Source organism: Schistosoma haematobium, chromosome ZW, assembly GCF_000699445.3.
Source record: "Schistosoma haematobium chromosome ZW, whole genome shotgun sequence".
Lineage (NCBI taxonomy): Eukaryota > Metazoa > Platyhelminthes > Trematoda > Strigeidida > Schistosomatidae > Schistosoma > Schistosoma haematobium.
The window spans coordinates 39,267,326-39,294,080 of NC_067195.1; the positions used below are offsets into that span (position 1 = coordinate 39,267,326).

General features: G+C 36.4%; 2 protein-coding genes across 4 annotated transcripts in view; one reads left to right on the forward strand and one right to left on the reverse strand.

Moving 5' to 3' along the window:
• Nucleotides 1-4,982: 4,982 nt before the first annotated feature.
• Nucleotides 4,983-22,226, forward strand: L3MBTL1 (Lethal(3)malignant brain tumor-like protein 1). Of its 3 annotated transcripts, XM_035732601.2 has the most exons (9): nucleotides 4,983-5,388; nucleotides 7,135-7,357; nucleotides 8,479-8,676; nucleotides 11,990-16,859; nucleotides 17,776-17,996; nucleotides 18,668-19,022; nucleotides 20,817-21,206; nucleotides 21,240-21,268; nucleotides 21,381-22,226. In XM_035732601.2, exons 4-9 carry the CDS (start codon nucleotides 16,173-16,175, stop codon nucleotides 21,793-21,795), a joined length of 2,097 nt encoding a protein of 698 aa, XP_035586958.2. In that variant the 5' UTR covers nucleotides 4,983-5,388; nucleotides 7,135-7,357; nucleotides 8,479-8,676; nucleotides 11,990-16,172; the 3' UTR covers nucleotides 21,796-22,226. The 3 variants fall into 3 exon arrangements, with proteins under 3 accessions (XP_035586958.2, XP_051071383.1, XP_051071384.1); XM_051211337.1 differs by having other exon boundaries at nucleotides 5,117-5,392; nucleotides 7,109-7,357; nucleotides 20,817-21,268; XM_051211336.1 differs by lacking the exon at nucleotides 21,240-21,268 and having other exon boundaries at nucleotides 4,983-21,202.
• The window catches only part of MS3_00003513 (uncharacterized protein), a 51,592-nt gene continuing 46,583 nt past the window's right edge, over nucleotides 21,747-26,755 (reverse strand). The window contains exons 15-18 of the mRNA XM_051211338.1: nucleotides 26,355-26,423; nucleotides 25,198-25,497; nucleotides 23,797-23,896; nucleotides 21,747-22,136 (exon numbers count right to left, since the gene is read on the reverse strand). The gene's annotated coding sequence lies outside the window, so the exon portion shown is untranslated. The remainder of the gene's footprint in view (nucleotides 22,137-23,796; nucleotides 23,897-25,197; nucleotides 25,498-26,354; nucleotides 26,424-26,755) is intronic.

The following is a 26,755-nucleotide window of genomic DNA, read 5'->3' on the forward strand; positions in this document are numbered from 1 at the left end:
TAGTATATTTTCATAATAGCGTCCTTTGTGTTATATGGCCTTCAAAGGAGCCATAGCACTTTGATACGTCGAAAGGGGTAATCCACGTTAGATGCCGACTGCTAGGTGCGAATCCGAAGTTAGCTCGTGGTCACACCATTCCCGTCTAACTCGAGTAGGCCCCAAATCATTCGACAGAGATCGTTGATGATCTACGAGTCTTACAGGTCGAGGTTGTTCTGAAAATAAAAGATATGACATCATTTGCATGCTCTCCCTTTATGAAACTTGGGCCTGGAAGATCGTTCTTTTATTTCTTTGAAAATTATTATATTAAGTGTACAAACACTTACGTTCTGGCACTGAGTTATAGAAGTAAACTCACATCGATGTTAACAGTAGGCTACAGAAGTCACATAATTTTGGTCTTTTATAACAAATATTTAGGAAAAGATATCGCTTGAAATTATTTTGCTCATTGTTTCATGGCTTTGATTTTCAGTGTTTTACTTCATTAACAGATGGAAATGGAGTAACTGCAGCTGTTTGCTATCTCTACATCAGGAAATATATGGTTCCCACTTTAGTATGTCTACATCCGAACACGTTTTTCCCACAACCTGGCATCCATTGGGGAACCGTAGAATGGATTGTTTGTACCAACTTGAGATTCAGACGCATACACCTATTGACCGGAGTGGGATTGAACTCAAGATCTTCTGATATCAAAGTGAACTTAACGCCACCCACCTACTAAATTAAAATTCGACATCCACAATTTTTAGATCAGATCGGTTGGAGACTAATCGGAAACTTTATAATATTATGTTAGTAAGAAGTTCATCCAGGTACTGGTGTGTACATGATTATTACACATTCAAATCAACTGGATGACTTCAGTAAACCGAATTCTCCTATTTACACATTTTAAAAGACAACCTAAGTAAAGAAATATTCTTCTTTGACTAGTTCATCATAATATCTGCAACCTCAAGATACTCGCAACCTACTAGTATTTGACCACAGATGCCTTAGAAATATTGCTCGCATCTGCTGGGATCACCAGGTAAGTAATATTGAGGTTAGACGTAGGGTATTAGGGAATGATGGCAAATCAGTTGATGAGGTTGTGAATCTTCATTGGCTGAGATGGTTGGGTCATGTGTTACGTATGTCTGAACTCTGATTGCCACGACGAGCAATACTGACTAATGTTGGAGACGGTTGGAGGAATGTTAGGGGCAGCCAAACCAAAACTTGGCATCAGCACTTGAAGTCACTAACTTCTTGTCTGAGCCATGCTGGTAGATGAAGACTATTTGTTTGTGGTCTGTGTGACTATGGTAACCAGTGGTTGGAGACTCTGGGTGACATGGCTCAGAATCGATCACAATGGCGTCGGTGTATACACTCTCTGTCCTCCCTTAAACTAAGAGATTAAAAACGTTTCATATCTTTCTTTCTGTCAACTAATTCTTTCTTCCTGTACCATATCCTTATGCGCAATCTTTCTTTTATATATTACCATCATGGAATTAATTACTTCTATGAATCCGGTTTTCTACTTCTTGTGCTAATGAGGTATGGCAACTTGGAGTGATGCATATATGTGCCTGGTTCTACGTTGTAGCCGAATGACTGATAACAATGAGGGTTATTAAGGAGAATTAATGTGGCTTCTGTTGTTTAGAAAAAACCACATCCGGATTGTTTAGTATTTGATTCAGTTCTTTATTTTTGTGTCCTCTGTTGAGTAAATGGCCAAGACTAACGGCATTTATTGTCCTAATTTCTTCACCTCTGTATGTAATTTATGGTTTGTATAACTACACTTATCCATTGAATACTTGTCGAACTTCCTAATAAAAAAGGCGAAATCACATCTCATGAAAAAATAGAGGAGCAGTTAGTCAACCAGATAAGCGATATCCATCCCGAGGTAACTTGATATATCTACAAAACGCTGACATCTGTGAGTAACGCAAATCTAAAACTTAGAAACACCAGTGGACTTCTACAGATAGATACTCAGAAATCTATCTCATCTGGCTCTGAACAAGATGAAGAGCTGACGGAGCTTAATCATACGCTGATAAGAAGCCTGCACAACGATCGTGAACAATGTTGGGTAGCGAATACATATGTGGAGAAGACAACGGCTATAAGTAACAGTAGAAAACCGTTCAGACCTACCAAGGAAATGTGTGTTGGGAATCCAGATGCTAGTGGAACTATCTCGAAAGAGCCGGGACTGTTATCGGCTCTCGATCTAGGAGATTGAGCCGATAAGCAGGACAGTTTAGGGAACAGTTCAACTGACCTTGAGCCACTCTTCAGTTACTCACTATCTCCAAGCTGTCTGAATGGGAAACTGATTTAGTTCTTTCAACTCTTAGTGAAGTTGAAAAGGACATAAGCAGCCTAAAGCGATAGGACCTGATGAATTAACCCCTGAGATTTTAAAAGGCGTGGTCCAGTTTTAGCAGTTAGATTAGCTGGGATCTTAGTTGACGTCTAGAAACTGGACGTCAACCCCCATGACTGGTCTCTACCTCTGATCGTCCCTGTTTATAAGAAAGAATAAAAACCCTCTTGTGATAGCCACGGGAGAATCAGTTTAACTGATGTAGTGTCCAACATATTAGCCTTAATAGTACTTCAGTGCCTAACTAGGGTTCGTGAAGAGCAAACCCGAGGAAAACAGACTGGTTTAGATGTAAATGTGGATGTAAAGACCAAATATTCACCCCCAGTAGGTTCTGGAAGATAGATATAATTTTGGACGTCCAACTGCTATTGTATTCCTTGACCTTAAGGTAGCGTCCGACTCCGTTGATCATAGGATTCTGTTGAAATGTCTGTCATTGAATGACGTTTCAAAGAGTTACATTAACTGAGGTGACTGGAATATGTGTTAAAAATGTTGAAAATGTACCAAAACGCTTTGTCTAACAATTAAGCTAACGGAAAAATGCACCATGATATTCAGTATGTTTACATGAAAACATGTGACACACCTTTGATCCTAGAGTCTGTTTGGATCTCTACTGCTCTAGGATGATGTGAAACCTTTCAAAAAAGTACCAACAAAGCATGTGATCGTTCTCCTCGACTGACGACTAAACGGCAGTGATCGAACATGAATAATCCAGAACAATGAAACTCAAAAAAGGCCGGATGTAGAATGAATTGCAGTATCACTAACTCTTTTCTTAGCAAAAACAAAATAGCTCGTAGTTATCTTTCTGTCGAATATGTAGTCGAATGCTTTGTTTACTGTATGGAACAAATACTGGAAGATATGTTATTGAACCATATCGTCCAGAAAAGTTAGTGTGTACACTACTATTATGATTTCCGCTGTCTCCAACAGTGTCCTATTACATATGTGAAGCAAGGATCAGATAGATGCTCGTTTCGGGTGTTTAAGTACTGCAAACGTCTTCGTCCCAGTGATATCATTTGACTTATTCTTGAATGTCCTGCGTACATTTATTGAAATACTACTGACCGTAACCTTTCTAGGACAACATCACATTCAAAAAATAGGAGGGGAATCAGCGACCAAAATGGATAGCCTGGCTGCTGAAATGGATGTTGCCATTAAAATTTGATCAACGAAGACCACCCATTCTACGTGAGACTGGGTTTTAAGCAGTTGGTTCTCTTTCGTCACCTTATTCATACGGAATGCCTTCGACGATGTTTGTTAATTTAGAACTGGTTTCTAAACCAACCGTAATAACGAAAATTACCTTCCACTTCAGTCCAGCATGATGAGCTCCAATTAACCTAGAAAGCATCTGTTTAATCGGTAGTGGGTTTGATTGGTAGTAGAATTATCCTCAACATAGTAGTCTGATACCCATATTGACAGATGATGCACGGGATCTCACTACTTCAACTCCACGACAGGACAGACCAGACGCTACAATAATTTTCGAGCCTTTACAGATGTGTGTTGAAAGAAAATTCCAGTTAGGCATTGAGTTGACTTCACCAGAACACACTTGATGTACTTCTGAACACTCTTGTGATTTACCTTCAGTTAGTCGTCAGAAGTAAGGGGAATATCGCCCACTGCACTTTGGTGAGGAACGTACTTCAGCGGCCAACTTTTCTTATAAAAGATCTTACTGGGTAAATGTCAGGATCATAGGGGTAGCTTCCATGTCATTTGAATCTGGAGCCATCCGTCCTTGTCCAAGAAGAAACCGAACTACTTACTAGAAGACTAGAAAAGACTCAAGTTTTTCAATGCAGTTAGAGTCTCTACTCGCCAGTCGATCAAGAGCATAGTCCATGAGGCAAGAAAGTTCATTTTCAACTGACCACTTGAAAATCATATCATCCACGTAAGCTTCTAGTTCACGTGTACCTATTAATGTCACATTCACTACCTTCTGGGAGCATTAGAGGGAATAGGATTGTGACTCATCACGGTTTTCACAAACCCCTTAATTTAAACGTATTATTGCTTTTTGTCGCTCAGTAACGTATATGAAGAGATTACCTGGAGGTAGAATACACGAAGCCTACAAAGGACTTCCCTTTGGTGAGTCTACACAGTGAGTAAGGGGCCAACATCTTCCCATCTATTCAAAGGAAGGTTCTTATAGCACTGAGGTAGATCACTTTGAGTACCGTCTAACAACTACTGCACTCAACTACCAACAAACGGTTATCACATGGGGTGTAAATTTTCGTACTTGAGAATTATTTCATATTAACTAGGATCGGAGTTCGGTGAAGAAGCCTCTTTCTACTTTCAATCAACAAGGTTTGAAGTTCATAATTGTCCTACATGAACTATTTGCACACTTACTAGACATTGATTCAGAATATATTCACTTTCATTTGTGTTACTATATTAATTTCGCAGTGTGTTATCTAGTCCAGTTAAGTAAAACATATTATACAGGTCAATTCGTCTGACTGTAAAACTGTCGAGGTTCATCATTTTCGGTTTTTTGTTTGAAATCACTTTCACAAACACAAAGTAATGCGAACTAAAGATGGACTCTGACCTTGAGTCAGTGGCTTTGTTTACTTTGGCGGCTCGTGGTTTGCTTAAGGCCCCGCTTAAGAACATGGTCCAAGGTTTGCAGCAAGCACCTGCAGTTTGAGAATAAAGGTGATGGCTCGATGCCTAAATTCATACGCTCAGAAAGTCATGCATGAAGAGCATTACGAAGAAGACGTTGATGATGAAGACTTGGATGATGACGATGTTGATGGGTATGAAGGACTCAGTGACTACGATGAAGATGACATACCTGGATCCTCTGGCTACGGAAGCCACAGTTTTGGTAATACTGGAAGTGAGGGCAAAAGTGCTGACTTGCGGCGCCAGAGATCTATTAGCGAAGGTGGTGCTGTGTACTGTGTCGAGGCTGGTGAAGACAACAGGCAAGTTTTTTAATGACTTTTGTGGTTTCTTCTAAAAATTAACATGTGGTTCTCATCTAAGTTTCAATCTAGGGTGGTGGTTGGATAGGTGGGTACCCGAAAACTTGTCCTGGGAGTTAAATGTGATGTAGGTATTGATGTCCATTAGGTGTAGAGTGGTTTCCGATATTATTCCGAACAAATTACTTTGTTGGTATCTGCTAACAGAATGGTGGTTTTAGATTATATTTGTGCTCATCACAGTGATGCATAAAGCCTAATACAAACCAAGTGTTGCGTACCGTCTCTGGTCCCGAACTTTCAGTATCGTTTACCTCAAAAGCTATAGACAACTGGTGATTAGTTTGCACTTGAGTACTATCTTAACTTCACCCCAGTAAATCTCGGTGGTCGAAACTGACGTTCCTTAAACGTACGTTTCAGAGTCGGATATTACATGACTTCTGTTACTATAGAAACCACCTTAGTAACAAAAACAACTGTCGTAAGAATGCGTTTGATGCCATCTAGGTTAAACATCTGAAGAGTGATTTTGGATACCACAAGTCCCAGTGTTCCAACATGTTTATGTTTACTTGAGACAAATTCAATCCTACTGCATACATGGTCGTTAAAGCTTTCTTTGCGCGTGGGAAGACGTTCGGATCTCTCCTTGTGTTCACTGTTTTGTAGTGCTCTCTAATTAGCTGCACTAGGTAATGGTCATTTACAAAAATTGAGGAAAAACCCTACAAACGGTTACTATCAGTAACAATACTGGGACGTTAAAAAGGTACAATTGAAGGTATGCTAATGTGAACTAGTCAGTGAATCATTAAGATTAATCACCATTGATCTCAGTAAAAGTTTGTTCAGCAATGTTCAAAGTACCATTTTGAAGACGATCAGTCATATACGTCGCGAGGTCTGGGATGAGTATGCATTCTTCACACCAACAAGGTAGAGAAAAACTAGTCGAGCGAAGTAGTATTCCTAGAATGAGCGGCTTAGCACATACCTTTAAATGAGGAGGTAAGATGAATGACAATGTTTTGGTACCGAGCTTGGTGTTAATAAAATACCACTGTAGAACCAATCTTGTGTTTTTGTATAAGTATTCTAGTAGGAGTGTCGAATGAAGTTACTTTCTGATAACTCACCATAGTTAATTTTACCTCTGTAATTACATGACGGTCTGATCTTGATTTAAACATATTTATAAGATACTCGTTGATATCTGGCGTGTGTCTAGCGTATTATGGAACGACTAGGAAGATCCTATCATTTTAAAATGAATCGCTGCCATGGCTTGTTCACGTCGTACACGGTGTCTCGTAATATATCAGACTTAGCCATAATCTCACAACGTGTTTGTTGACTGGAGTTTTCTATCTTCATTTTTACCCTACGTATATCGTTAAATTCGTAAAAATGAATTGATCTATCGTGCTTCGATATATCTGCTATCAAGTCCAGTACGACTAGGTTCGAACTCAGTCTGTACTAATGGCTACACTAGATCCTAAATTGCCGTGAAATTAACCGTCCAAGAATGGGTTCTCTTTATGGTCTGCAAACCTCCCTATAAAGTACCATTTTCCATATGATAAATCTATTACACAACTTTTACTTGGTTTTCAATGTATTATTACTAAGGTTTGTTACTTTTGACGAACCATTCTCAGGTTGATAAATAACATTGCTTGTGTGGTACCTGTCCTTGAGTTTTCAACAATCTTAGATTACCAAATCTACGTTGACTTTCAGACGGGATCATCACAACCAACTTGAACGTAAAAGACGTGCAAGCATCAAAACAAGTTATAATGACCTTCGAGAAGTTATCCCGGGTTTACGAGGATCGAAAGCATCTAGGGCAGTTATACTACAGCGCGCAGTTGAGTGTATCGAAGAGTTGGTCAAACTGAATCGTGACCATACTGTTTGTGTTGAAACGCTGAAACGTCAGAACGACCTGTTGGATTCTCGAGTAAGTCGTGGGACTAATAATTTTTTATGATCACACCAACATTGTAAATCGGTTTTTTAGATGTATTGGTAGACGTCAGCAGAACTAACGGTTAGACATTTACGTAGTTTCTACGTTTCTATTAATTTACTAATCAATGTACAGGTATCAACTACCAAGCAATGCAACGAAAACTTCAGTAGAAAACCAACCATATGTCTAAAAGAATGTAACGTGGATTGATTAACGTGGGTACATTCATACTAACTACGGATACATTTGTACATTTTAAGTCCTTCACACAATCTTCATCGTCTGTCACTGGCTTTATGGATCAAACAGATGTCAATTATTACTACAGACAGACACGTGAACCTTGGATGCCCTCAGTTTATATTGCCTCATTTCACATCTAAACAGCAATAATTATCAATGAATGGAGAAACGTTTGCAACTGATTATAAAACAATGACAAAAATCTAGATTAAGACGCGAAATAGAATGTAATTTAGTACTGTGATGTGTTAATATAAACACATAAACCGATGCATATATGTGCCTGGACCTACGTTGTAGCTGAATGACAAACACTAAACAATTGCCAGATAAATTTTGAATAAATATGCACCATGATCGGTTTCGGGCAATTCTACATAGTCTCCAACAATTATTTCTCGTACGTCAACCAGGGAGACACGTCTCAAAGCACACCTCAAAATAAAAATTTATAATCCCATGGACACGTTATATCCTAATCTTAACTGTTTTCACCTACCGCTAGATGACATATAGTCCAAGGTAGAACTAGACTGAAGGATTTTAGATAGTTTATTTTAACTTACAAGTATAAAAGTCATCTAACATATTTAACGTTCAGCATGTATAACGAACGGAAAACAAACATGCCACGTTATTACTTTCACGGCAACTTCCTAATATAAGTAAGAATGTCAGGAGAAATGTTCGAACGCATGCTAATAACGAGTATTACAAATGACTGATGTTTTCAGTTAATTTTCTACATTAGCCATGCTGTTCAAAGTCCAGTCTAGGTTTAATTTACTGTATTTGATATGTTGAGCCAGCTTTTCATTTTCATAAGTTAGGGTCTATGTTTATATTTTGTATCGTCTACTTTCCAGGTTCAAGAGCTCCAACGTTTGGTGCAGCGAATGGATGGCGAAGAAGCGTGCAACACTCCAACATCAAGTTCTTTTGCTAACACTATTTCTCCGAATAATAATGTCGCCCTTCGATTAATATCACCAACAGCTTCGGGTGTCCCAATGTATCGCTGTATGTCTCAAGATCCACTCCAGTCATCTACATCAACAGAATGTGTAAGTGTGGTATCTGAACGGTTGTATGAAATAATTCAATTTAAGTCCAATATCTATTTAATTTTATGTGAAAAGGCCTTAGCTACACCGTTAACTTCGGTTAACAGTTCAGATATCTGTTGGTAACCTACATTTCTGTGTAGATAAAATTAACAGCTGTCCTGCCTACGGTATTTGTTTTACGAGATTTAGACTCATCCTTCACATCCAATTCACCACTTGTTTTTATAGGTATACATGTCGATTTTCCTGATTTCATATTCCATAAATGTCAAGTTCTTGTTAGCGCTAATATACTCCCAGCTATAGATATAGGCCACTTTCCTTTATTCATTCAGATTAAATATCCACCTCAGTTATCAAACTGAGAAAAAAATCACTGCTGATTTACACACTGCTTCAAGTGTACACGCTTCTTGTTCAAATACACAATCATAATTATTTAACCTGTTACCACTCATATAGCGTAGGCCACCAACTGGGAGTCTCTAACAAACTCCATCCAGAGCCATTCTTCATAGTCGTTCCAGACTGCTATTCATTCTTTCGATGTCCGGCTCTAATTCCCGGAGCAATGTGTTTCCTGGTTTTACTGTTTTTTCGCCTTGAGGATTCCAAGTTAGGGCTTACCTTGTGATGCAGTCTGATGATTCCTACAATGTGTGTCCTATCCAGAGTTTTCCTAATCCCCTCTTCACCTGAAAGCTGATTTTGTTCTCTGCCGCAACCGATTAATGTTGATGTTCGTTGTAGTAGTTCTTCGAGTTCCAGTTCCGTGTAGTGAAGCTGTCTTAACGCTTGTGTTAGAAATTCTAACTTCGGTCTCGGGTGACGGTTGTCTTGAGTTCCAGATGTATAGTAGGAATGCTACCCTTGTTTTGGCAATCCGAGCCTTCACATCTGCATCATATGCACCTTGTTTATCAATGGTGCTGAGCAGGTACGTAAATGCTTCCGCCTCTTTCATTGTGACTTGGTTGGTGCTCGCTGTGTCGTGTTTTAGGATCTTGCTTTTCCCCTTGTAAATGTTGAGGCCTACTGATGCAGAGGCTGGTGCCATACTGACTGTCTTCATCTGCATTTGTTGGTGTGTGTGGAATAGAAGATAATATGCGAAGTCCAAATTGTCTAGATGTTTATTGCATTTTGTCCTTCCCCTGTGATGTGGAGATCTTCATAGTCATGTCAACAACTAGAACGGAAAGGGCGAAAGTGAGCAACCTTTCCTGACACCAGTCTTGATTTGGAATGCATCTGTCAGTTGTCCTCCATGCACAACTTTGCGATTCAGTCCATATGTTTTTGATGATCTTCTCAGATACATCATCGTTTTAGAGAAGGTTTCACGAGGTTCTCCTATTCAAATTGTCAAACGTCTTCTCATAGGCAAGGGAGTTGATGTATAATGAAAAATTCCACTCACTTGACTACTCAACAATGATCTGTAGTCCCGTATACTGTTACTCTGTAAGAAATCCAGCCCATTGGTCTCGAAGTTAGGCGTCTACGGAGTCTTATTTAGTTTAGCAGCATTCTGTCTGGAACTCACTGGAAATGGTAGTTGTGTATTTTCTTTGATGTTCTCCCACTTGCTTAGATTTTTCTTTAGTATCTTAATCTGGTATCCTTCTTTCCAATCCATTAGTAGTTGTTGCTCCAAAATCATTCTGGAAAAATGTCAGTTTTTCTTCTGGGAAAATGTCAGTTTTGTAGCTACCGCTGTATCTGACTTCATCTGGTACTCTGTTTGGTCCTGCTGTTTTGCCACTCTTTATCTGTCTAATGGCCATGCTGATTTCTAATTTTAGTGGAGAGACATCTGTCATGATGTTCAGGTCCTTTCCTGGACACTTACGATCGATTGCAGCGTCTCATAAAACTGATCTTTGTCGTCTTCGTTTCTATCATTAGTAGGTGGATATCACTGGACAGTTTTCATCGTAAGCCCCTCCTTTGTTTTGAACACTCCTTTTATGATTTTGGATCCATGAGATTCTTGTCCTATAAGTGCTTTTCATGCTTCTTTGGACAGCAGTATAAATCCTTGTGTGGGTGAAGCACTTTCTTGTTCACGACCTGAGTGCAGCAACATCTCTCCTGTGTCTAGCGTTTTCTGTCCAGTTTGGCTCCGATGGGTTTTACTTATTCCGAGAACCGCTTGGTTGTATCTCCTTATTTCTGCGGCTGTTTTACTAGTCTTCCCAGTCTCCTACATTGTTCGGACATTCCATGTGCCTATATTGATTAGTTCTGGTTATCAGAATGGCCATCGACCTCATGAGTTCCGAATAATCTTGGCTTTCACAATGATTCGTTATAACTCTTCCAAACAAAGATTCTTCAGCTCACAGAGTTTAAATAGTTTAAATGGATTTTTCTGATTACCCGTTTTTATCAGGGTTGTTTTCTGTGAAATGCTGTTTATCTCATCGCCAAACCTCTATCTTGGCTCGGGACCGGCAGTATTCCTAGAAGAGCTCCAGGTGGAGCTATGTAATCATAATAAGAAGTGGTAAGTCGTGATAGTCATAATAGTACGTCTGACTATCGGCTTTTTTAGATATAGTAGTAATGGCTAAGTTTAGCTTCGGTATTGGATTTAATTACAATCGTTCTTGATTGAGTGTTCTTATACTTTTCTCCCTGAGCATTCATTAGTCATCACTCGTTCGTTTGCTTTATTTTTACCTGATTTATGTTTCTGATATGTTAGTCTGAACTACAAGTGATATTACAATTAGACATCAACCTATGGATTTCCTGTAATAATTGATATATTTGCTGTTAGCGGGACATAGACTGGATTAAAGCATGCTCAATGCACGATTGCTTTGCTGCACGCTGACTGGCTAATTCTTATCCAATCAGCACTAGTCGATAGTTGGAGAATACTCTAGAATCTTCTCATGTAAAAACTATAAACATACTAACGTTTTCTCTATTGTGCTTCTTACTTGCATCTTACTTCCATCTAACCTGGCTATTTGAAATATAATCTCTTTCCTGTTCAACCGTGTTCTGATTTGGGGTGTTGTCGAGTGGTTTGGTGTCCAAGAGTACTAAGCAGTAGGAATAGCTAGGTCATAACCGTAAGAAAGAGATTATGACATTTACCATCTTGCGTAAGTCATTTGACTGTAGGCTTAACCACATTGCTCATTCGCTCTCTACATGGCGGTTGCAACAACCCGTCATTATAAACCAAGCTCACATATTGATTATAGTCATCCAATTTTGGCTCAGATATTACCTAATTTCTGGAATAAACCTTGACAACTATCTTTTATTGTATTTATGTATTTCTTCATTTCAGCCCGGAACTGCTTCTGGTACAGAATATGTGTCGTCTAGTCATCCATCTGTTCTTCAGTCACAAAAACCTGTTCTGTGCACTATGGCAAATTATTCTCCTTCTGCGCTTGGCCGTGCTAACACAGTAATGCATTTCGTCACTAACACGAGTGCCATAAATTCAATCGGGGGACTGGCGACCGACAGCAACACCACGAGCCTAGTTTCTAGTTCACATTCTGCATTTTCCCCTTCTGTTTCCTCGTCTGATGGATCCAGTACTGGGCCTGCACGATCCCTCTCCCAGCGGTCTAGTCCTGGTGGGTTGTCATCTTCGTCTAATACTTCATCTAACCCGACATCACGGCAATCCTTTAGGACAGATGATGACTACTCAGCAGTTTCGAGGGAAGTAAATTCAACAGGGTCGTTAGAAAATATCCCAACATCCGCGGATGGTACCACACATTCAAACATCAAACCAGTTCGTCAACAGTTGCGTTCATCTTCTAGTCCTTCACGTTCTTCTCCACCACCGATTTTATCGACTGTACCAACTTTGTTACCCGCTTATCGTAAATCAGATTCTCCTATACATTCATCACACTCACTAAACTCAGGAAGTTGCAATTCGCAAGGGAATTTAGGCGGAAAATCGAAGCGTCGCAAATTTAGATGAATTTTTCTCAGTAGTCTTCCTCAAATTCTCAAGTTTATTTTGTTTTTGTTCCACATAAATTCTGGGATGTTTTGTCACATTATATCTCGATGGTTTCTTAGTTTTACCCAGGATTTCTATTTTACCAAACGTCGAAATAATTTCCCCCGTATTCGGGTTTTCAGTTTTCTTTTGTCAATTTTATTGACTAACCGAGTAGATTAGTTTCCACAGATGAACACTCAAGTTATGGGTTATTCATGATACTCTTCTAAATCCACTTGCTGTTTGTCAGTCAGTTTTCACTTAGACTAATTTATGTGTAGTTAATTTATTATGCTTATTTATATATCTAATATATATGCTTGTATATCAGCTTTATTTTTGCTATGCCATCTAAAGTTTGGTTTAATAAGCGGTTTTTCATGAAAATTTGTTTCTTCCTTTGAAGCTTACGCTGAAGAGGAATCCAGTGTATTATTTTCCAGTTTCTCACTTTGTCTCTTGATGACATGTTCTAATCATTTCTGCCAAAGAACTAATTATCATAAAGAACTCAATTATGGTTTAAGTGTATTGTTTCATATTTTATGATGCGTATGTTGTACTTACAAAGACAGTTCAGTAAGTTGAAGCTATTTGTCTGTGAGAAATCTTATGTTACCTCTATACTATGCAAATCTTTAAAGATAAACGGTTTAGTCCGGGCATAAACATCTGATGTAAGTTGTGTGTGTATACGTGACATTCCTCAAAAGTATAAACCCACAAAATGCATGATCCGGCTTTCCAACTTGATATTTGTAAGATCACAGACTACCCATATTTTGTACCAATTCTTAGTTAGTCGTTTTTTTTCAAGGTATACCGGAAGCATGGCTTAATTTGGAATTTAGAGTCCTGTTCTCATATTAGTTAATCGGGTGTAACATTCACGTTAACAGTTGCAAATCCGTCAGCAATGACCTGGAGAAGTAAACGAAAATAGGTTTCGCATCGCACATCAATAAACCTGCATGCAGAATTGTGTGCTATCTAACTTATCAAGTTATCATAGCTTGTTGATTATCACTAAAAAACCAGCTGACTCATCAAGTACGTTATTTCGTAAATAGGTTGGTGGAGTGGTCTCGTCCATAAGTCAAGATAAGTCTGGCTAGTTTAGAGTTTCAGTACGAGATGGTTTGGGAATTACCAAGTGAAGTACGGTTTTCTGTTTGACAGTTGTACAACAATAGTAAAGAACTACTTTACAGCTGGATCGCTCATCAGCATGTGATCATAACAACCTTACGAAATTATTTCCATATTAGCTTTTCCAAAAAGTAATGCTTCCTGTACAAAGATACATTACGTCCCACAAAAGTCTTTGAAATAGAATACCTAAGTGGTTTCAAAGGATCGGGTCGTAGCACTTAGTTAACCTGTGTAGCACTACATTAGCCTAATTTTATCCGTTTGTTTATATTCTTGAAAATATCTTAAACGTATATTTATGCCAGTCTAACAACCATTGGAGACGGAGAGTTACTGCTGGTTGCTTCAGCTTTCGTCTATGGACGTCATCTCAAGCATGTGTCTTCCAGTAGGTATGTCGTTCTCTAGCTCCTTTGATTAATGGTGTAGTGTTAGTTATCTTCCTTAAAAAATAAGTTAATATTACCCAACCACAAAATCTGGAAATATTTTTTAGCATATCTCTCGTTAGTGAATATTAGCTAGAGCCGTCTACATTGTTGACATCAGTTGTATGACATGTACTCTCGACTTCTCATTCACTTTTAATTCAAGAGGATGAGCTACGTTGAAAGAGAACGACAAATGAAAGTTGTCAGATTCATGTGTAAACTTCATAGCTTGCTTTTCATGCTAATGATCATGTTCTCTGTAGTAATCAGGCATTCGCGTTTCCCCCACATGGTTCACGTAACAAAAGGTCAGATGGATTTTTATGGGTTATCCAGAAAAGAAATTGGTTTGTAACAATGCTACTGTCGGTCATATTCAATGTTTCTAGCAGCAAGAAAAACCATCAATGAAATTCTGGTATCAAAGCTTCCAATTTAGTTTACAAATTAGTATTTCGTATAGCTATCGATTATTTTCTACCCACTAAGAGTTATCACGATAGGAGTAGAATGTTTATAGGGTTGTGGCGTTCCAGCTATGTTCGTGTTGAGGAGGATCAGTGTTCAGTTTCTTAGTTATGGTGTCTACACCTAAAAGTTAGTGATAGACTTCAAACATTCGAGTTCTGGATTATATTATTCACAAATATGTATTTGCCCTCAAAATCTGTATTCATTTGTCCCGATTAGTTTGAGTCTACTTCTAGTTACCATAACTTGTATCAATGCTGTAGTTAATCATTAAGAGGTAGGATCCAAGGTTCTCCATCAATTTCAATATTACAGTATGAGGTCCTTTTCTGATATATTTAATTTTTCTATGGTTCCTCATCCCTATCTAATTATTTAGTTTCATGGTATTTATGAAACCAATGTGAGATTTCGTTCAATGCAACTGGATGGCTTCGGCTATTTTTATCTTTTTATTCATCAATTTACTTTTGTATCAGTGTTTTGTTAACAGATGCTTCATGACTCAAATATACCAGACCAAGGTTTGTAGAAATAATCCCATTGTCACCTTTCAGGCACATGTTCCGATTTCGATTTCAGAATTTACATGTTTGATACATTGCTATACACACAAATTCCATGTAGGTAGTTAGCTTTCAGAGCATTTTTCCAGGAAGTTGCTTATTTTACTTTCCTAATACAGTTAGGTGCAGAATATTTAGGGATCCATATTATTGGAGTTATTTCAATTCATAACTAGTTGGTTGTTATTTCAGACATGCAATAGTACTAAAGAATTAAATAACTTAGTCTTCAAAAAAGAAACTACGACCGAAAATACACTATATCTAATAAACCTGATTAGTTTTAAATACACGTAGTAATGATATTACTTACGGTACAGTGTATTTAAAGCTAATCAGGTTTGTTAGATATGGTGTATTTTCGGTCGTAGTTTCCTTTTTGAAGACTAAGTTATTTAATTCTTTAGTACTATTGCATGTCGGAAATAACAACCGACTGGTTATGATTTGAAATAATTATATAGATCCGTAACTATTCTGCACATCGTACTACAGTATATGTTAAGAGGACAGTAGAAATATTGCTCTAACCATGGTAGTTATTACTAAATTTAATGGTTTTTCCACTTTGGACGGTATTAGTAGACTTTTAAGGCGATTATATTCTTTCCACATATATCAGATGTGCCCAGAAATATAGTAATTATATATATAATATGCGATAAACCGGTTTCACAATTTTAAATAAATTAAGAAGGAACGAATTGTGCGAAGAACTTTCTTATCAATTAGTTTTCAACTAATTGAAAAGAAAGTTCTCTCAATTCGTTCCTTCTTTATTCACCAAATGTCAAAATGGGAATTTTCACTATATTTAAATAAATTATTCTACAGTTTTGTAGGCGTTCCTGTAAAAATCTTTCTACGGTTTAAATCCAATTGATGTGGATACGAGTTTCGTCTCGATATCTCTTCTGTAGACGTTACCGCAAAATACATATGCAAACAGATTGTTCAAAAGTGGATTCGGATGTGTTTTCGAATTTCTTCCCGTATTTTTTTATCCGATCAATAGCTAATCAAGAATGTAAGAAGCTGGTTGCAGAACTGTTTATTCCATATTCGATCCCAGCTTCAACTAATTTTGAAGTTCAGCAGGATCGTAGGCAACGACGATTTTCTTTTGAATGTTCAGTTCACGAACCCTTATCGGTTTTCTTCACTCGTCTTATATCTTCCATTAATGGCCAGTATTTGAAAGGAAGGAGTATATCAACCAATAACAGAGTTTATTTAGCTACAAAAGCTAACTTGGTTTGCAAAAGTACAGATGGATCTACTGCTTTAACAGAATTTAGTAATGACAAGACTCTTGAAGATTGTTTTCTATCAGACTCTACTGATAATAATGCCAGTAAACCGTATCAATTATTGTTGCAAATAAACTTTTCCATGCATGACTATCCTGAAAAAAATACCTTGCTTGTTTATGTTGTCCAGAGAAACCCAGCACATTTAATCCAATGCCGTTTAAATACAATTCCAATGGTGGGTTGCCCTGTTGTACCGCTTCTCGAAGGAGAAAATATATGTCTGACAAATTCTGAATTTCTATGGTTTGTTGGACAGGTAATCATATTTCCTATTCGTTCTTTTTTAATTTGATATACAGTAGCTTGACTATGATGCTGTTTCTGTAAATTCGCTTGTGTATTTATGGATATGTGTTATCCTATTGAATAAAATAACCACAACAAAAATCTTATTTCGTGTGTATTTAGTATTCTTTTCTAATCTCTAGCGAATTTACGACATTTAAACTTCAAAAAATATAGAAACAGTAAATAGTTGGATTTATGAATAACTTTTTGCAAAGTGTATGAAATCTGTTTATTTTGTGAGTTCATTGACTCTTAATACATACACTATCATCAAACATCTTTCATGCTCAATGCAAGTTGGATGATCTTAAGTAATGTATGTAGGTAGGCGCATCCAGCATTAATCTACAAAGTTCTCAGTTCGTAATGTTAACAGTATGTGGAAATGCAGGATTTTGCATCCAGGTTCACATGAATTTAGACACTATATGTAATCAGTAGTTGCTTATCTAAAATGTCGTCTAGTTCTTTTCATGGTTCGTAACAAACGAGGAATTTACAAGGAGACTATTGTCTACTTTTCAGTGAGCATCGATAGTGATTTTCATCACAATGAATCCAAAAATCCCAGATCTCTCCCAACCTTACCTACATAAATTTGTCTAAATTCGCCTAAACGCGGCACGTGAACTATCAATATGAAACTGAGTTAGTTTTCTCCTAACTCTAAGCATAAAAGTCATAGGCTTAACATTTGACCGCTTTGGGTTTATTGACAGTCTAATAGAACAATAAAGTTCGTATCAGTAGCAATCTTCAGTTTCATTCAATCACTTTCTGTATTACGACTCATTCTGTTAATTTTAATGTCTACATCCAATCTTTTTGAATTTTTTTTGTTTATTTCGATCATGTGTGTGATTGTTTTCCTCTGTAATTCACAGTCTAAAAAATGGCCAGATAAACCGTGTCACAAAGGCTTCTTATTCATACCAACTGAAGATCATGTTGGTTTATCAATTCAGTTGAAAGTTCGTGTACGTGACATTAAAGGTATGGCCGGTGTCCCATTCGGAACAAACAAATTTTTTGATCCTTATGGACAACCGATTGAATGCAAATCGCCTGTACTTATAGCTCCTAATCAAGTATTTCATCAACAGAGGTAAGAACGTTAATAATTGGTTTAATTTCATTCGCCATAAAAGTAGTTTTGCATAATGAAGTAAAACATTTATAATTAAAATAAATATGTTCTACATTTCTAGCTTGTTTGTAATACGTTGAATATAGCAATTCAAGGTATACTCAGCCAAGTAACTGCACTTGTTGCAGCCAATGGTGGTAACCACTTTTTCAGAGAAACTTATCGATGGTAATGCATGCACTTTGCAAGGATCAAAATGGAATTTTGTGAGTTCAATAAGAAGTAGCAGGACTGTAAAATGGCCAATACAGTATGCCTCATGTTATATTTTGTCCTAATGATGCTTTCCTAAACGTTGGTTAACGAATGACGTTTGAACCTGTCGCGCAAAAAATGTAGATAGCTAGTGATATTGGTTAACACATAGCTATTGAATTATGCAGGTTATGTATACGTTAGTCAAAGGGATATAGAGCTTTGGGAGCCACAGTATTTGATTCTTCAAAACAGCAAGAATTGTAGGCTGTAAAAGTCAGGGTATGGCCTTAATTGATGTTAAGCAATCACTTGAGCTATACTCTCGATTCCCTTTTTTTGTATGCAAATTGTAATTACACTGTCGTGTCAGATGGGACGTTTCTCCACTCACTCTCATAACCTCTTACTCTTATTCTCATATTAATTAACAGGTATAAGTGGATTGAAAACAATCAATTAGATTCACAACATTTACGTGTTGTAAGTTACAATATTCTGGCCGAAATGTATGCTCGATCTGATTTTGCTCGTGCCCATATATTCAAACATTGCCCAGAGGCTTGTATCAGTTCAGCCTACCGATTACCGTTGATTTTACGTGAACTGTTTTCTTATCAGTCGGATTTTATCTGCCTTCAAGAAGTCGATCGATGGGTTTACGACAAATACCTTCTAAATGCTTTAAGATCCCATCGAAATATGGACGGCATATTCTTAGCCAAAAGAGCAGTCATAACTGATCCGAATGATCCGGCTAAAGTTAAAGTTGACACAGAAAAAGAAAAGGTAGTTGTAGTGTTTTTTTTTTCAGTATAAGTTTATTGATAATGAAATAGTTTAGTGGTTTCTAGTAAATTTGTTATTTTTGAATGCAGTTAATACAAGTGACAATATATAGGTACTTATTGTGCTGTAGTTTAAAAATTTGATAGCGGTAACGTGGTGTTTAAAGTTCTCGCTTTTCAATCAATAGGCTGAAGACTTGATTCTCCCTTCACTTCCAGTTTAGATTTATGGACCATTACTTAGTCATCATCAACGTAAAGCTTAGAGGTGTGCCGGTTCATGTTTTCATACCGCTAGATATCATACAGTGAGTCCCAATGTCCAAGAACATGAATTTACGTTTGGTACATAAATTACAACTTATCGTCAATACCACCATCAACAGTCGTATTTATGTTTTGTCTTTTGCTGGGTTGATTATCACATGACTAAATCGCCAATTAGAACACCGACTTATTGACCAGACCAATGACGCATGAACCAGTACGAGCAGCCTAGAGTCAATTCTGAGTCCTGATTGGTCCTTCTACCTAGCCCTGCCTGTTGAGTCCAAAACACAGCTTCCACTGCACTAATCATGTATTTCAGACATACGCAGTTTATATACGAGCAAATCAGACCGCATCATACAATAAGATAGAAAATAACAACCACACAAGATCAAGCTAAATGTGTCTGTGAGTGTAAGAGACTAACTAATAAACTGGGAATAACTTAGGAATAGTGAATCATGTAATAGTAGTTAATAGCTCAAATGGAAGCCTATAATAAAAGGAATATAAATATATAAAATCTACTTACTTGATAGTTATACAATAAGAATATATATGGTAAAAATCCATAAATAGATCCTAGCAGTTACCATTCACTTATTCTTCGTTCAGATGTAACAATTTATAGTGTGTCTTCTATCACTGATTAGGGCCTAGTAAACATGACATCGAGGGGGAAGCACAGTTCAATCCTTTTTGAAATTGATTGCCTCATGAAACCTTTAAAGCTCCAATATTCGTGACTCAGTTAAGACTTGAAAATAACTACGTATTTGTTGGGATGTGCATCTAGTTTTGTATGTTGCAAAATGTTAAACCTCTGTTCACTATATTTGGACATATACCGAAAAATTACTGAACTTCTCGGTCATTGAAGAACCTTTAATGCTCTTTTTAGATACTGTCTTATCACCACAAATATCTAGTAGTTCGCTTTTCTTAAAAGTAACTTCATGCAGAAGCTACATAAAAATTTATACAAGGAACTACAATCTACAACGTTTGTGTTTTAGCAGTTCAACTTAACTTCCGATGTACCATGTTCGAGTGAAATGGATTAGAACTCATGTAGACCTGATAGTTGTGTTTCAAGTCCAACTGTAGTTCCTACTATAACGTGCTAATCGGGAGTGTCTGTTGTGACTACCGAATTAACTATTTTGGGTAGAACACTCGTCGTTCCGTCAGGCCAGATAAATCGGTTAGAGAGCTGTAAGATTCAGGACAACAATTTAACGTCCAAACGTAAAATCATATTAAGGCAGGAGTAATGTGTTTGTTTCAGACAACCAGCATCTACAAATAGATGTAAAAGCACACCAACTTCAAAGATGTCGCACCTCATCTATTCTCGCCACTGGTGGTAAGGTTTGAAAAGCATGAAGCTGACGCTAAAAATACTCACTAAAAGATTGTGTGTAACTAGACTCATGAATTCTCATTTGGTTTTCATCCTTAGTGGCTAGGGAATCGATTAAATACTCGCAAAGTATATATATGTACTATTTTTTTTACTTCAAAGGGTGAAGGTTGTGCAATCTTCTATCGTCGTGCTCGGTTTGAACTTGTGTCGAAATGCGGCCTACCATCGATACTTCATTATGCATCAACCGTTCCATTTTTATCAACTATGTTAAACAATTTCAATTCCACAACCTTAAGCTGTAGCTCAACGGGCCATTCATTTAGTGAAGAGAATACCGAAACCCATATTCAAAAGTCATTATCGCAGTGTCTGATCAGTGGGATATTTCGAGAGAAGTCGACCACATCACAATCTCCTTTACTGATTGTTTCTAATGCCCACTTCTATTTTCATCCTTCAGCTAGTCCGATTCGAATAATTCAAGCGCGTACAGTTCATTACTACTTATCAAAACTTGCTATGGATTACAGACAGTCGGATAAGCAAGTATTCTTTTGTTTATTGGTGTATATAATGTAGACTCTTGATGCTGATTATCACTTGAATATGTAAGGCTTCTTAGGCTCTAAAACTTGTAACTTTTTTAATAAAAATAATCTTAATCTATTTTACTAGGTCAATCATTCCGTTAATTTTTCTTTATTTTCATGTTCACTTCAGTAAACCAATTCCAATTGTTTTTTGTGGGGATATTAATCAGTGTCCAGGTAGTGATGTGTATACCGCTCTCACTCAAGGTGATGGATGCCCATCTGATGAGGAGGTTGCTTATCAGCCTATATTTGAATCAGCTTATGTAAATAATCCACCTGAATTTACTAACTGGGTGCCTGGATTTCACAATGTTTTGGACGTTATATTGTATAATACAGACTCAGATTTAAAATGTATTCATGTGTTGCCGATTGATCCACTGGAGAAAATCCAAGAGTTGTTGATTCAGTTAATCAATGAGAATGGTCAAATTGTGCAAGATTCTAGCGAATTGGGTCTCCCAAACGCCTACTTCCCAAGTGATCATATCGCACTTGTAGCTGATTTTTCATGGGACTCTTTAGAACATACAAGTGAATAGTTCTTCATGTATAACTACAGGAAAGAAAATGAACTTATTAAAAACAATGATAATCGTCATCTTTTTATTAGATAAATCAGTCAATCTAATATAGATCTAGTTTTGATAAACTTGAAGTGATAGACTTGTTTTTTTAAAGATAAATCTTAGAATTGAGATAACCGTAATGTAAACAATATTTTGTTGTGATGGTTGCTATTTTCTGTGTTTACTTTGGTTTTCTCAAACGTTTCTTCTCAACATAGTGTTGTTTTCGCCCTTATCATCCTGTTCTGGATCATATGTAGATTCTGATTGACATTCTACAGACACCACTTCAAATCTTCCTGTAGAACTGGAAGCTATAAAATAAAAGCATTAAAGTAGTCAAACGATTGTAATTGTGGAATAAATTTTTGTACAGTGTCAATTTATCAAATAATTACTGGATGAAACAAATATTATCTTTATATTTATACATGTCACATGTATGGTGTTGCGTATTAATCTTTGGTGCGTTGTAAGCAAACAAACCACTTGTTATACAAGAAACAAGTCTCAATAATTTAAAAGCAGATAACACTGTTTATTATAAATATGTTTCAGATCAGAAAGCTGCAACTAGTCGGAACTTCCTGAAAATAATACCGATTTCGAATTGTATGCTATAGATTTTCGTATAGGCCGCTAGTAGTTGGAATAATGGTTGGAGTCTCAAAAATTATTTATGTGGACTTCTTAGGGAAAAAATAACTTGAAAATAATTTACGTACGCCATATAAAGAGGACGAAAGGATAAGTCTTAGGAGGGATTCCGAAAACAAGTCGAAAGCCCCTGATTTCAGTTCACCAAACTAAATTCGTTTTATTAAGCCACCTACTGCAGTCAAACTGTATAAGCGTTGCTTGTAAGCTAGTCCCAAACTGCGTGGTCTAAAATTCAAGACAACACATTTCGAATATGAAAAACTGAACTAAACCTAGAGAAAGTTTCAATACTGAAATGGAATAAACTTCATCTTTCATATGACCATTCAGTTTTGCTTCTCAATATAAGGATTTGTAAAACAACAGTCTGCACTGAGTCGGTCAGCTGTAACCTCATGAAGAAAACTGTCATTCTATCAACTACTTGTTTAAATAAAGGATGATATCAGAATTATAAGCAATGGAAAATAACCCTCCCCCCCCAATTGGAATATTCTGATAAAAGTTAGAATTATGTTGACTAATAATTTAAAAATCGGATCTGAAATATCCACTACTGATAACAATACTCTCGTTCAATTTTTTAAATACATTGATTATGTATTGGTTAATCTGACTAACAACGTCTTAGGGATTAGTTTCGTCACTGATGATGATATCATAAAGATAAAACTAGGCTCATTCGACTCAGTTCTGTGCTCTCTAATTTAAATAATTATCCGAGAGTCAAAATTCGCTTATATAAGCATACCTGTTCCCTATATTATTCATAATTAATTGATTGTGAAATATATGGAGATAGATTGTTTCTCTTTTTTCCAATCCTTCGTTGGTATCATGTATCACATCTACTCTTGGAAAAAAATATTAGCGTAACAATAATAAAGCTGTTAAATGTGATTATGTTGAGTCGGCTTTCCGAGAACTGCAATGGAGCCTCCAGAGGCCCTAAAGGAGCCGGAGAGTCCTAGCCAATCAGAGCATGATGGAGCTTTCTAGAATATCAACGTGGCGTGCTACTATTGGCCAGTAGCATAATATGTCTTTTAGCGGACTGGCCAAAATATGATGTTGATTTAACAAATGTTAACATCTATAAATACCCGTGTTTTTCTGTGCAAAAATGAACCCTTGGAGTAAAGTGCTTTCGCTCAATTTTATGCCTTTTTTCTCATGTTCAGGTTGCTGCGTAGTTCTAGCTTGCGGGTTACCAGTATAGCTTAGGAACCGAATAAAGCGTTCAAATTAGCAAGATTTATCAGATTGTAGTTGCCGAAAAAAGAACAGATTTTTGTATAAAATTTATAAACTTACTTCTCATTTTCGATTCTGTAATTTCATGTATCATTGGACATTTTCGATATTTGCCATTTTCAATTAATGGTGAAAACTGGACATCATTTGTTTTAAGATTCTATTTCAGTTTTCATGAATAAAAGAGTAAGAAATCTGCTTAGAAAGGTAAAAGTTATGACTAACTGGTTATTCAAGCTACTTTGTTTAAAAAAATAACGAATAAAAAGTTTAATGACCCGCGGGAATATGTTTAACTAATCTGAAATCTATGCTCATATTCTTTTTGAGCTCTAAAACTACAACGGAACTGGATATAATTCACGTTCTTGATAAGGATATCACGAAACTTCCTTCCAACCATCTTTACATTTGATGTTTTTCAATTCATGGGGGTACTTGGGAAGTCAAACTAAATATTTATCAGTGCTAAAAACCAAAATGACCGATAATTATTACAGAAGACTATAGGAAGTGGGAAACTCACCTACCTATCAACTAATGACTTCGTCAACTGATATTAAGGTATAATGTAGTTTAAAAATATTCGAACTTTCGGGTCATAATTTGAATTTGTTAAATCACTTCGAAGTAAAATAACAGGAGCGGCTAAGTTATTTTCATTTTTTTTCGAAGTTATCTATATCAATTCTAATGATTTCACATCAGTTGAAGATGCGATAGAACTTTTAAGACTTTGGGTGTAGTTTATTCCAGCAACTAGTTTATTTGTTATCCGATTAACCGATTTAATTTTACGTTCTTTGCGTAAATATGAATAGCATATACCTGGTAAATAGTTTGGGGAAGATAAAATTAAATGAGGACTACAAACAAGTATAGATCATACTAGCTAAATTGAGGGTACTTAATACCGTTGAAAGTAACTGATCTCTGTGTTATCTCACTGATATACACATATAGGTAGTTGGAAACTTACGAATCGGCAAAGAGAAGATGAACCCAGTCATAAATCGCTAGAAAAACAAGGTTCCCGTCAGGTAGTAATTCGGGATTCTAGTCCCTATTGAGCCTGATATTAAATTTAAGTGGATGAAACTATCTAGTGAGATATTTTAATAGTAAATTGATTAATAAGCTAATAAAAATAGGATATTAATGATTGTTTGGTATCTTTCAAGCTAAACTGTAACAGTAGTCACAAAATGGAGTTCTGTTGAGAGTTTACCATACAATTTGGTTTATGTATCACACATTCTTGTATGAACTAGTTCAACATCTACGAAGCGATTTGTACACCACAGTTCTTACTTGTAATGTTAAGTAGTATGTGGATCTTAAAGGGCGTTGAGAATTAAAAACATTTCTCCAACCAAATTATCCATTTAAAAAATAATAAAGAATATTTCTGTTATCAGTTGACACAAAATATTACTTTGTTTACCAGTAAAATCAACTTACTTCATTAGCAAAACTTGAGGGTCTAATTTCAGACACTAGCTTCACTCTTGTAACATTATTATTACTCCTGTTTTCAAGATTATGACATGTGTTACTGTTGGTATGTTTATTGACAAACGTAGGACGACTGGTAATGTTAATGGTTTTATTAATATTTGTAGTGCTATTAATATTATTGCTAACTGCTTCATCTTGGAACACCATAGACTTTTTATCGGGATAACAAAATGTATGGCGCTTTTTTACTCGTTTCACGGCGTTTCTCGATGATAATTCGTCGGATTTCTCCATAAATCTCTTCTGAATAAGTGAGATAAAAAGTAAAACAGGTACAAAGAGAATCATATATGAATTGAATAAATTAGTATTTACACGATATGTGAATAAACGGGACCTATTTTTTATACACAATTATGATGATAATGTCACGGTCGCGAAAATATAAAAACTATTGATTACGAAACACAATCAAGTGACCAATTTATAAGAATAATAAAGAAATCCATACCTCATACTGAATTAAATGATTTGTTCAATTCCTAGACAGCCTTGAAATAAACAGTGATATCATTTTTCGTTATTTCCGCCACTAGGCCGAATTTAATAAAATTAACTTATTCTCATATCGATTAAAAGTAATTCACAGATTTTAGAACACAGAATTCTAAAGCTGAAGTACAGTAAAAATAGTTAACATTTGTCATGGAAAATAGTTCTCAAATACAAAAACACGGACCATGTTTGTTTTGCTTCTCTCCTTATATAAATGACTAATGAAGCTACGAGTGAAAATGTATAGCTACGCTTGATTATCTGTTTCCGAAAGTGATGATTTAGGAATAGAAGCATGGTCAGCATATAAGGACGTAGCGGGTAAATACATGAAGTCTCATACAAACTAAATGCATTCCCAAGAACTCTCATAATTAAGCCATTGAATAGTTTAGTTGACCTTTTATTTTTATATATAAATGTTCTTAACAAGAATATGTGTGATCAGATTGTTCGAAATGTATTGCGCTAATATATCACATAGTTCTGATAATCTTCGTCTTCTTATAACACTATCAAAATTTATCAAAGCGACTAATTACTTTAACTTGCAAAGTATCCCAATATACAAGAACATCATATGCACAAACAACTTTAAAACTTACCAAGAAACTGTTATCACCTTGGGTTGTTTCTGCAGTAATAGTCTGTAGATAGGGATCTTTTTTGAGATCCTAAAATATAATAAAAGGGATATACTTTAAGATTAATCATACGAAGAATTGACTGCAAAAAATATGATACATAGACATACGAAAGTGGTCAGACTTGAAAGAATTAATTAGAAACACAACAGAATATTTTATAGATATAACCCGTGTCACCAAGTGTTTGAGTGTAGTATGTCATAATCACCTATCGGTTGTATCTGACATATTGGCTGTCATCATACTGCTTAGATTTTTCAAGACATATATATCGTTGACTCATGAGGATCGGAATGGTTATCGTCCAGGCTATGATAATAACTTCCTTCTCCATCAAATGCTTGAACAAACATGTACTG